Raw genomic sequence first — 13180 nt, forward strand, 5'->3', positions numbered from 1 at the left:
AAATGATGACTTTTCTCACACCATTTTTAGAAAGATAGTAGATTTAAATCATTGGGTAATTCTATGCATCAACCTACACACTTCACACACCATGCATTCAAATTTTTTTTTTTTTTTTTAAACCTCAATACATTAAGTGTGTTAAGTGTGTGATGAATAGTAGGCTGATGCAAATATTTTTCCTAAATCATTAATTCCTTATTTTCCTTTTGTTTTTCTAATTCTTTAATGGTTTGAATTGACCCTGCTAGTGCTGTGGTCACATGTAAGAATATTCTTCATATATGGTGGAAATTGCATGTCTGGGGAGGTTTATGCATTTCTAATTTTTCTTTTTAATTGTTTTTATTTAAATAATCTGCTGATTAATCTCTTGGAGGCGTATAATCTTAACCCACCACTCCGCATACATTCACGGAATTATTGGGACATAACAACTCAAAAGGAGGATTATTAGACAAGTATGGTACTGTTGAACTCTTCACCCACAATTTAGGCATTTCTTACTCTCCTATGTCTCTCCTCTTTTTTTTTTTTTTTCCTTTTTTTCTTTCTTTCTGAAAAAGGTATTAGGGGCTAATAAACATGTTAAAAAGATAAAAGAGAGGAAAAATAGAAAAAAAATATAAAATTAAGTGGTTGATTGTGATTAGAGTAATGTTATTTATTATTTCAATTTTTATCTTTATTTTATCATTTTATGATGTGGTATTAAATAATTGTAAATTATTTATTATATTTGATTTGTGAATTTATCATCTAATATCACGTTATGAGATCACGAAAATATGATGATAAAATGAAGAGTAATTCTACATACAATCGTGAAATGCGTAATCTCCGAATAATTTTTTTAAAAAAGAGTGGGGTCTACTATTAAAAAATTAATTTTTTTCATGTAGGTCTTATATTTTATTTATTTTTTTAAAAATGATTATGTAGCGATTATGCAATTCACGATTGTAAATATATTTTCTCTAAAAAATAAATGAATAGATTCTTTCTGGAAATGGATGAGCTAGGATAGTTGCAACTGCAGAGCATGGGTCCACCTCTATATAAAGTGAAGGGAGAAGGTGAGCTTCTGGGTAGACAAGGACATTTCGTTAATTTTATGGATAAATTTGTGTTATTAGTATTTTTTTTTAAATAATAATTTCCGAGAATATTATGATCGATATGAAGTGGATCAGCGGAATCTTCTTTGATTATTTCGTGCAATACCCTCTCTTAATCATTGAAAACGATATGACATAAGTAACAGCTTTTTTTAAAAAAAATAATTTTTTGAAATAGAGTGGCATGCCACTTGCCTTTACTTCATAGCCTTATAATTGAAACATACCAATCCATCTAAACAGAAAAGTATTCTAAAAGAAAAAAAAAATAATAATTTCTGACTTTTGAGTTGTCATAAGCCTGCTGCCTGCCCACGTAGTTCACTCCCAAATGGAGCCTTTCTTAGTTGGTGGTTGGTGGGAGCTCTAACGGGTGAGTTTGGATCATCTCAACTCATCTCAACTCATCATTATAACTTTTTCAAATTCTAACATAAAATATAATAAACAATTCAACTTTTTCAAATCCCAAAATAATAATAATATTAAAAAATAATATTCTAACAATATTTTATTATCTCAATTCAACTTAACTCAACTCATTCCAATATCCAAACACACCCGTATTTTTATGTATTTTTTTAAATTATTTTTTATATAAATTTTTTAATATTTTTTGTTATTTTTAAAAAATAAAATAAATTAAAAATATCATTAAAAATAATTCCTTAATTAGAAAATTAAAAAATTTATTAAAAAATATTTCTTTAATCACAAAGTAAAATAAAAAAATATTTTTTATTTTACTACGTGATTAAGAAAGTATCTTTTAATAATATTGTAAAAAAATTTTATTTTTTTAAAATTTTTGAAATTATTAAAAAAAATCTATATAAAAAAACATCTAAAAACACATGTTAGAGCTCCAGCAGGAGCTCCCCGCGGAAGCTCCCAGCCGGAACTCTAGCATTATTCTTCTTAGTTTTGATCATTGGGTTTTTCTATGTTTGCAATATTATATATAGTTTTTTTTTTCTTTTTCTTTTTTTGCGGGGAATATAAAGAATATTTTATCATTTTTGGCGAGTAGCTTATTGTTAAATTATGGGGTTAACATATTTAGCTATATATGTATATATATATATATATATATAATATACCCATAGTTTTTTTAAATATTCTTGAGTTTAAAATGTTTTAAAGATATATCAAAGATTCTTATAGTATGTATTATCAAAATCCAAGAAAAAAGGTTGAAGATTTGCTTCAAGCATCTGAATCTGCTAGGCAACTTTCCATTTTTGTGAACTCAATTTCTTTTTCTTGTAATCTCACCGGGTGGTAATGAAATTGGTGATCATTATCTCTTCTATTCAGATTTATCTCTCTCTTTAAAATATGTGTTTTAAAACTAGAAATAATTAGTAACTTGATTAAACATGTTTTTTTTTTCTCATTTAATAAGTTTAATTTTAAATAAAAACTAGAGATTTAAATAGATATTATTATTATTATTATTCACTTAATAAGCATACCTTCTTGCATATATTATTTAATTCTTAATTTACAAAAAATTTAAAAAAAAAAAAAACAATGGACGATGTAGTTTCAGAAGAACAAAACTCCATGGCTTTAAAAATACGTTTTTATCATCAACAGCAGCCTAGGCCACGTCCAAATTAGAGGCAAGGATTTGGTTGGAGGTGGATTTGTCAGTTATATTGAGTTGTGGCCACGTCCAAATCCCTGCTTTCTAATCATTTGACAAAGCATACTTGCATCTTGACACGGAGATTTCATCTTAGCTACCTTTATTATATCAACGTTTTCTGGTATTATATCAATTTTCGTATAGTGGAAGAAATTTTATGAGAAATGCTATTATGCCCTCGAATTTATATTACTCATTTTGTCTCTTTGACGTGACACTATAATGTGGTATCATATGACTTAATAAAAAATATTAAAAACATAAATATAAAAGAGTAAATGGAATATAATGTTTTAGTCCTTTTTTTTGTATTTACGGAAGCCATTTTGTTCTGAATATATATATTTTTTAATTTTTTTTAATAAGTCACGTGGCATCATATTGTGGTGTCACGTCAATAAGGTAAAATGAGTGGTATAAATTAAAGGGCACAGTAGATTTTATATTAGAGTTTTGCTACACAACCTCCACCACACTCCACACTCCACATCTTTTTAAATTTTTAAATTTTTTAATATTTTTTTTAAAAAATTTTTTGAGTTTATTCTTTTTAAATTATTTTAAATTTTCTATTCATTATTCATATAATAAATATTTGATAAAAGAAAAAAATAATTAAAATTAAAAAAAATGTGGAGTGTGGAGTGTTAGGAGGTTGGGAAGATTTATTGTTTATATTATATAAGTTAAAAGATAATATTATTCTCTTTAATTTAAAGAGAATATTAAGACTAATCAATTAAATGTTATACCCTAATGCATATGTGAATTTAAATGCAGGACCACCCGTCTTAGAATTCTGAGTGACAATCATATTTTAATAGAATATCTTCTTCTTCTTCTTCTTCTTCTTCTTCTTCTTCTTCTTTTTTATATGAAAGATATAATTTCATTTTTCATAAATTGAAAAATTATACAGACTTTTCAGTCCAAATGACTTGTTGAATACAAGGGTGAACAAACTCCCACCAAACCATTAAATCCTGAACATATCTTGCATATCTAGCAAGTTCTATTGTGCAATTCTGAAATCTTTGCATCATTTGTCGTACATCTAAAACTATATTTTTCAACAATAAATCAGATTGTTGTAAGTCTTGAACTTCTTGCACCACTAAGAGAGAATCACTTTCAATGATCAAATGATGTAATCCAAGTGGTATACATAACTATAAACCTCTAAAGATAGCCAACAATTCTATATCAGAAGATTCTTGAACTACTACCTCTCTTTTTGTTACTGTCATGAAGACCTCCCTGCACAGTCCCTAAGTACTACACCAATTCCAACGTATCATTGTTTATGAAAAATGGCTTAAGTTTAAAAATTTCTAAGGACTTTGTACCGTTTAGATAATTGCACATTGTCTCGCCTTTGAATCGAGACCAGGATTCGCTAAAAAAATCTTTTTATCTCAATAACTTTTTATAATTCAGAAAGGGATAAATCCATACCATTAAATGGTTTTATTATTCTTAAAATAATTGAATTATTCTATTCATAATCTATATATTACACATTTAATAAAAGAATAAAATTAAAAAAATTATAAAAATATTAATATGTAGTGTATGAGACTTAAGAATATAATTTCTCTTGAGAAAAAACACGTAAGAAAACCCCCTGGAATTTCCCTCCGAAGAAAATCCTCTTGTGGATATCATATCGAGGCCTCTGTTGCTTTGTTGGTTTTGGTCTCACGCATCTTTCTTATCTGCTGTCCATTTTACGCCCAAACAAAAAACAGGTAAAAGGGGGAAAATAAAAGGCTAGGAAAATAGCCCTGGACTTGGGCAGGCTGGGAATTCAAAAGGAATCTCAGCCCCAAGCTAAGCCTGAGTGCAGCAGCCTTTTAAGCATTCTAGCTATTAGCTAGTTTACTCAGCTCTAACCCAACTTCTATTTAATTTTCATTTTAAAAAATGGGCTCCCTTGGTTTCCTAACAAAAGTGGCCTTCACGTTAAGCTCAACTTTCCAATCAACGACAACTGGCCGTCCACTTCACTTGTACTCATTCCATTTATTTATGGAGCAATACTACATAATTTTTTTAATTTTCTCACATTATATTTTTTTAATTTTTAATTTTTTAATTTTAAACTAATTCAATTCTTTTATTTATTATTTATATATTTAATATTTAATACAAAAAATTAAAAAAATTAAAAAAATATAGTGTATAAAAGTTATGTAAATAGTAAGAAATTGTATAGATTTCTTTTTTATTTATTTTACTTTATTTTGTAAGCAATTTACTTTAGTTATTTTATTTTAGAATAGTGGTACAATGAGGATATTTACATATTATAAGTTAATTTATAAAAAATACTCTTTATTTAAAACATAATTATAAAAAATATTACACGTTTATCATTTTTCTTTATTTTGCAAGCAAGTTACTATATTTCAATATAGTAACTTACTCGGCGTGATGAAGGTATTTTACAATGTTTCAATATGCCTTTAAATGTTCTGAGGAAGGAGTTTATTTCTCCGATCACGTGGAAGCCGCCTAAGCCAGGTTGGGTTAAATTAAATGTGGATGGGTGTTCTCTTGGTAATCCGGGTCCTTCGAGTGCTGAAGGTATCATTCGGGATGCTAAAGGTAATTTGCTTTGCGGGTTTGCTGAAGCCACTGGGCATAATTCTAACAACTATGCTGAACTGATGGGCCTTCTTCATGGGATTCGGTACATTGGTTTGTTGGGTTTTTTTTCTGTGGAGATAGAACTTGACTCCATGCTAGTGCTTAACTGGTTGAGGAATAAGAGATGTGGCCTATGGTATATGGAAGATTATTGGGATGAAATTCAGACTCGTATAGCTGGTCTTAATGTTTCTATTGTGCACTGCTATAGAGAATGTAACTCGGTTGCTGATGGATTTGCTAAAATGGGTGCTAAGGGTCACACTGGCTCTTGGTTTTCTTTATCTGAGCTGCCTGTTCCTATTAGAGGTAATATCCGGTTGGATAGAGGGGGTCTTCCCTATCTCGGGAAAATTCGAAGACGTTGCTAGTTGATTAAAAGCGTTGGTTTCTCCAGGTATGTTTCTTCTTCTGCTATCAGTTTAATTTTTCTTACTCTATGTTTGTGCAGGTTTCTCTTGCAGGTTTTGGTCTTGTAGTTCTGCTTTATTTTGTTTCTTGTTGCCTTTTGTATTGTGGTTGAGTTTATTTGGTTTTTTGGGGACCTGGTTTTGGTTTTCTTGTAGCCCCAGGTCTCGGGTTGTAATCACGGTATTCCTCCGCCACAAGTGAGGGTTTATTAATAAAATTGGGACGGAGCTGCTATGTGGGTGGCTTCCGGCTCTTCTTAAAAAAAAAAAAAAGTTACTATATTTCGTAACTTATTTTGTAAGCAAGTTACTGTATTTGGCAATCATGCGAACCAAAGGAGAAAAAGGAAGATGTAAAAATAATACCGTGGACAGAGGCAGAGGTAGGAGTAGGAAGAGATTAGGCTTTAGAGCATGAGTACATGTTGGCTTGTGGGTGAGCATCCTTCGCATGTGAACTCTTTTTTGTCACATTTGGTATAACCTTTTTATAGTAGTGCGCTTTTAATGGTCATTTAGAAATCAATAAATTGATAGGATATGGAAATTAGGAATTTAGAAAGTATACCTTTAAGCAAATCAAAGTACATTTCATGGATGAAAAATTCCAGAAAAATTGTTATTATTAGTCACTATTTACTATTCTGCACTTCACATCTTATAAAAAAATCTCCACATTTAAAAAAAAAAAAAAGTATAAATATAAGTGGTAAGAGTGAATAGTGACAGCATGCAACGCCCTCCTCCTCCTCTCTTTCCCTCGTCACTTTTTTCCTTTTTGGCAACTACCTACATAGCTCATTTTTGTTCCATTTTAAGTACCAGAGAATTTTCTATTTATATACCTTCTAAGGAAGTTTCCAGCTTGCAGCACTCCATCACCCCGTATCCGGTGTCCCTCTCCCATCAAACTCATGGATCTTCTAGCTTAATTTTTGTGCTTGTTTTTTTTTCTGGGCTCAAATTTGCTCAAGTTCTGCCAGAATCAGATCACTAAGTTTGGATGCTGAAAGCAGCTCAGATTAGTTCCTTTTTAAACTTCGTCTGCCATCCAAATGTACTTTTGAGCCGAGTTTCAAACCGTAACTCATTTCTACACTGTAGATGAAAGTGACATTTTCCTACTTTGTAGAGATTCCTGACTCGTCTGCACATTTGAATTTTTTTTTTTCATTCCGTTACAACTCCTCTACTGTCTCTCCCTCTCTCTTTCCCGTCCTTCTTCCCCAACAATCCTAAAACTACCGTTTCATTCAAAATCCAACGGATAAAAAAAAAATTAAAGAAAAAGTAATATAAAAAATAACAATAATCAAAGAATACGGATACTATTCACAATTCAAAAAAAAAAACCGTGGCAATTTTCCATGGCCTGCATGGTCAAGGCTGGCGGCATTTGGCTACAGTGCCAATGGAGTCAAATTAAAAACCGGAGTTTCTTGGCACCAGATTCGTGCAGTATTCCATTTTTACTGTAACATAAACAGTATAAAATATTGGTGCGTCCCATTTATTTTACAACTTTTCATAAAAATATATCTAAAATCATCTTAACATCCAAACATATTTTAAACTCATTTTAAGTGGACTCCACTAAACTCATTCAACAATCTCAACTCATTACTATTCATAAAAAACTCAACTCCTCTCAACATCCAAACGCAACCTAAAGTTTAATGCTTGCCATCCGTCTTCGCTAGCCAGCCGTCATCATCGATGTTTTTATGGTTGCAACACCGTCCCTCCAGTCCTTGATGATCTCCAACGCCAACAAACAATCGAAATGCACCATTAACACAAATTATAGTTTTAGCATGACCCATACTCGTGGTCCCTGCCTTCCACTGCAACATCGCCTTCAATTTACACATCTCTCTCTCTCTCTCTCTCTTCTCTCTCTCACACATGAAATTTGAATCAATGGCTCATCCCAAAAGACCCTACATTAGGGTAAATTTGAAACTCGATATATTATTGGAGATTCTTTATATTTGGTCTCAATGCCACCCAAGTGTAATTTGAATCTCCTTTATAAATTCCAAAAGTCCCTCGTTCGGTTATAACTTGAGTACCAGTTCGAACTGGGCCATTATGAGGGTCAGGTTATCAGGTTCATCATATATGACAAGACAAGAAAACATTCATAAGAGTCTTCTCACCCTTTGCCAAGTCACCAAATCAACACAGGTCTCCATGCCTCTAGAGATGTTGCTCGCTGTATTTTTCCAGCACCACCACATCGCATTTGAATTTTGAAATCTTGTCAGATTTGTCTCACATTTTCATATGAAGGGAAAAGACATTAAGATTGAGCAAATAGCATACTCCCAGCAGGCCTTCTATATCCCAATATATTGATGCTTATTTACTACATAGAACAAGAAAGAGGAAGCCTTGGAAATATGTGTGATGTGTGAGCATTTATTTATGTACAAATTAATCCTTTCCACGGGTAGGGCAATGGCACGGATACGATATAAATTCACACATGCAAAGAAGACTTACTCTAGTATGGCATTTTAAACTGAATGCTGCATCTAAAAAATTAAAAAAAAAAAAAAACCCAATTCCCCCTCATCGAATCAGAAATGTTGCACTCATGCACCTCTACGGAAGACTTGATCAATAGCCTGGTGCATTTTCCTTGGTCATCTTGAGATTTTGATGACCCATAATGCCTGCGCCTCAGCTGAGATTGGCCATTTAAACTCCATTCCAACTAGGCACATTATCTGCAATGGCAGTCAATCAAATTGATTTCAAAGCCAAGTTCTTTTGGGTGTAACATGCAATTCACAAGACAAACAAACCCTGACAAAATTTAAAATATGTAATAGCTTCCGTAGTGTTATTTTATCACAGTATGGTTACCAATAAGTCTATACATCCTAAAAGGAGAGATTAATCTTTAGTAATCAAAACAATGGAAATGTTCTTCAACAGAAATACCAATTTCAGGATGTAAAATGCATAATATACTCCCTCCCCCTCCAAACACAGCTGATATTAACCAAAAATGAGTCAACTATCATGCCAAACAGATCAGTAGACAAGAATTATTGCAATACAGAGGTTAGAATCAAACATTAAGATTACCTGTCGCTCAGGTTCAATGTGCGGTAAAACTAGAAAGTGAAGCCCCATTGAATCTACTGGCATTGCAAACTTGTACCCTCTCAACATCTTGGATTATGTTATTAGGTTTACTGTTTGAATAACGTCTTAAGTTCCCCCTCGAGTCTTCATGTCCATCTTCCAATGGTTTCACAACATTTTCAATCCTATTTTCGGGTTGAAATCGTCGACTTTCTGGATCGGAAGAAAGGAACCTTGAAGTAGAATACCGGCCTTCTGCTCTCCGCCAAAATTTGGAACTCAAGAATTCTGCACCAGGCAGCTTGCAACACGTGTTTTCTGCAGAGTCAATGTTTGGGATCCTTCCACTAGATATTGCCAAATCATACGAAATTTCCTCCAGTGCCACCTCTAGGCCATGTACACGTGTCTCTAGAGAATTTATTCCACTCTGAGAGCTTCCCATGAATCTCTAGATTTGATTAAAGAAAAAAGATATTAATCGGCAGAGTAGAAATATCTTCTCTGTTATTACTACTGATTTCAACCTATCCCTAGTCAAGGAAGGCAGATGAAATGCACAAACTGACAAACGACTAGAAACTATAATGAAAAACCGACTTGTATCTGTCAATGGATTCTGTGAAATGTTGGGCATTTTCTTTGGAACTCTTTAAGATTGATTATTTTTTATCCATTCTTTCATGAGTACTGATACATGTACAATCATTTATACAACCATGTTTTAAGATGAGGGTATTTATGTAAAGTGATGTTACTTTTATAAGTTACTTTACAAAAATAAAATGTCCCTCGTTTAAAACATAGTTGTATAAAGGATTGTAAAAAAGGTTGTATGTTTTCATTATACGAAAAGATTTTGCCAGCTATATAACGTAGATTCCCTTTATAATTTTTTTTTTTTTGGGGGGGGGGGGTTGGGGTTGGGGTATGTAGTTTCTATTGTATGTTCCAAATGATACTGCAAAAACAGGTTAGGAGAAAAAACCATAGTGAAAGGCAGGCTTTGCTTCAGTAGCTTACTTTTCTCGCAATTATATGTTAATCTTGAAGAAAACGAAAAAACAAGGCTGTAACAGAAATAAGCATGTTGACGGCATTCTTCACAAGTAGCATAATTATTTAGAAGTGGCAAGAAACAACATGCTCAAGTTCAGTTGACATCCTGTAAATCTCATTCACAGTAAAAAGGAAATAACAGCCTAGGCTTAAATGTGCTCTTCTAATTAAAATGACATTCAAGCAATTAATATGCCAAGTGAAATGACTCCGGGTTTTTAAAAACCGGAGGACAAAGAGCTGAAATCATCCTTTGGAATCGTACCTGGAGAAGTTCTAACAAACTGAATTGCTGGTGTTCAATTTGAAGAAGTTGTTCACGGATTAAAGAAAGGTCCTCAACATCTTTATTATTCTCATGAAACTCTTCAACTATGTCGCTGACTACAGCATTCAAGTCATGGTTCTCATCATCTTGAAACGGTACCACACGTGACCCAGATCTTAAACTACCAAATTTATGCACTTTTTCATCACAGGGCTTGCTGAAGAGCATACGCTTTGTTTCTGGCTTGGAATTCCCACCGTTCTCTTTCTCTCCTGATTCCAAGTTCCTGACAAAACTCCTCCTCATACCATCTTCACAAGCCAACTTCGACGAGGAAGAGTTTGGGACCGCAACTTCAATTTTGCAACCAGAGGTTTCCTTGTGATCCAGCTTAGAAAACATGTCTGCACTTGAATGCCTGTCATTACTCTTCTGATGACAGTCTCTGTTGGTGGAGGTCACAAAACTAGCAGAGGGCTGGGACCTGTTTGTGGGGACTGTTTTCTTTGGTTTTGGAGTCTTAAAGACGTCATTATTTGGAATTTGGGAGATGGGATGGAAGCATCCGCCAGTACTGTTATCTGCCCCCATATGAAAACCCCCAAAACATGCAATTGATATTTAGATAGGTTGAGCAGTGGTGGGTCAATTTCAACAGCTAAAGTTGAAAGAGAAGAAGAGAACCGGTGACTGTAACCCAGAACTAGAATACTATAATTTGACAAATTAATTGCAAAACCTTTATGTTTCTATGTGAAAACTCCCATTTTTGCAATTTGATCCATAGATTAATCATTGTGAACGCAAAATGATTCTTTTTTTTTTCTTTTTTTTTTTTGCTACATAAATATCAGAATACAAAACTCTTTAGATACCGTGTTGAAATGGGTTTTAAAAATGCGAAATTTATGTCATAATCCATCTAATTGTCTCTCAAGCAGTACTGAAGGATTGAACAAGGAAGCTGTTTTGCAATCAATTAAGTGATGATCTTTCTGAAATATAAGATTCTCAAGCAGGTAAAAAACAATTTAAAGCCACTAGTTCTTACCTGTTGAAGATGATTTAGAAGATGAAACAGAGACCTCCTCAGGCGCACAAGGAACTTCCTTCCACGACTCCAAGGTATGATTCATGGTCTCCCGTACGACCTTCACCTGTTACACAAAATTTAATCAGATCAAAAGTTTCAAAATAAAAAAATAAAACAAGTATCCACTATAATTCCATCTAATTTTCCGAGAAGCCGAAGAAAATAATTTTGAGAAATGACCATATTTTTTTAGTGTTCTGCTTTAGCTTATTGTAATTTCCTTATCTTCAAAATGTCATATATCAGGCAACCACTTCTATAGCCTAAGGGACTCCCATGTACTGATATGACTAAAGTTCCACTGGTTCCTTTGCCCACCTTTTCTCAGCAACTAAACAGAATCAACCTTATAAGTTATTGCATACCTTATCAAATCTCCGGTTCTCCAAAGAATTTAAACAGGACGCCTTATAATCCGCAGCTATATCTTTCTCCAACACCGCCACCTTTCCCAACGCCTCCGCCGCGGCCTTCCGCACCGCCCAATCCTCACTACTCAAGAAGTCAATCACACACGGTACCAACCAGTCCAACACTCCTCGATTCGACGCCCCGCCGACTCCAACGACACTCCCGATGAGGACCAACAGCGCCGCCTTGGCCTTAAACCCTTCGCTCTTCACCAGTTTCCCCAGCCTCGGCAAACTCTTGCGCAAGAGCTCAACCTCCGGGTCCGGTGTGGCCTCAATCGCCGCGGCGAGGCACAGAGAGGACCCGATCTGCGAGTTGAGGTCCTGTTCGAGAGTGACAGCGTCCATCAATGGCTTAAAGAGCGCGGAGAATGGCGGCTTCGTGATTTGTGAGGACATGGCCGCGACCGCATCGATACAGGCGGATCGCACGGCGGAGTCGGGGTCACGGAGACGTCGAAGGACGGTGGAGATCATTTTGGAGAGAACGGGAGACAGGGAGTTACCGTGGGAGTGAGAGAGGAGAGTCAGGAGATGAACGCATTGCTTGCGCACCGGAGACTTGGAAGAGGCGTCGGTGTTGTGAAGGCAGCTGAGGAAGGGAGAGAAGGAGTCCTGGCTGAGGGCTCGGGCGATCGACTGGAGCTCGTTGGTGGCCTGTGCCAGGGTGTCTCGGTCGGAGAGCTTGTTGAGGCAGGTGATTACTCGGTGCTTCAGATCGTGAGTCCACCCGGCGGGTTGTGGTGGACTCGAAGAGAACCGTTTGTTCAGAGACATTTTCTTAAGCGATCAGAGTTTGAGCATTGGTTAGGTGGCAGTCGGAGCCACTGATCCAACCGGTGCCGGTCGTGCGTTGGGTGGGGTTTGCTCTTTCGTGTAGTAATTTGGCGGCAGAGGTTGGGAAGTGTGCGTTCGTGAATGGGACTTTAGAGTTAAGTTTTGTCGAGAATGGCATTGATCAGTGGGGTTTTTAAATGTTGAGGTATTTTTTTTTTATTTTTTTGTCGTTCAACTTCCGAGAGAGAGCCAAAGCCAACTGTAAACCGCGGTTTTTGGTGGCACATTCTATCAAACATCTTACCCTTTCTACAGTGATTGATCACTTAAAAGGCTTTGTTTGAAACTAAAAATCCTCTCAACTCATCATTATAATTTTTTTAAATTTCAATACAAAATATAATAAATAATTTAACTTTTTCAAATCTCAAAATAATAATAATAATAATAATAATAAATAATATTTTAATAATATTTTATTATCTCAACTCAATTCAACTCAACTCAACTCAACTCACTTCAACATTCAAACGCAACCAAAATCTTTTTAGAACATGATTGATAAGAGCAGCTCTCCCTCCTGGAGGCACTTTAAAAATCCTCATTTTTTTAGAGTTTATTCGGTATCCTATTATTTGGAGAGTCCAAA

At 34.5% G+C, this 13180-nt stretch overlaps 1 protein-coding gene across 1 annotated transcript; it reads right to left on the reverse strand.

The window, feature by feature from the left end:
* Positions 1 to 8136: 8136 nt before the first annotated feature.
* LOC109008677 (TORTIFOLIA1-like protein 4) lies at positions 8137 to 12714 on the reverse strand. The gene is made up of 5 exons (XM_018988864.2): positions 11710 to 12714; positions 11303 to 11408; positions 10249 to 10832; positions 8925 to 9375; positions 8137 to 8560 (listed from the first exon to the last, which is right to left on the reverse strand). Exons 1-4 carry the CDS (start codon positions 12529 to 12531, stop codon positions 8938 to 8940), a joined length of 1950 nt encoding a protein of 649 aa, XP_018844409.1. The 5' UTR covers positions 12532 to 12714; the 3' UTR covers positions 8137 to 8560; positions 8925 to 8937.
* Between the last annotated feature and the right edge of the window lie 466 nt (positions 12715 to 13180).

The sequence above is a fragment of the Juglans regia genome, chromosome 13, assembly GCF_001411555.2.
Source record: "Juglans regia cultivar Chandler chromosome 13, Walnut 2.0, whole genome shotgun sequence".
Lineage (NCBI taxonomy): Eukaryota > Viridiplantae > Streptophyta > Magnoliopsida > Fagales > Juglandaceae > Juglans > Juglans regia.

Bases quoted from the DNA above. Each gene is read 5' to 3' on its own strand.
- LOC109008677 (XM_018988864.2), bottom strand. From the start codon at position 12,531: ATGTCTCTGAACAAACGGTTCTCTTCGAGTCCACCACAACCCGCCGGG. The intron at 11,409-11,709 runs GTATGCAATAAC...TTTGTGTAACAG, and splicing joins AGAACCGGAGATTTGATAAG to GTGAAGGTCGTACGGGAGAC. The intron at 9,376-10,248 runs GTACGATTCCAA...AATCAAATCTAG, and splicing joins GTTTGTTAGAACTTCTCCAG to AGATTCATGGGAAGCTCTCA.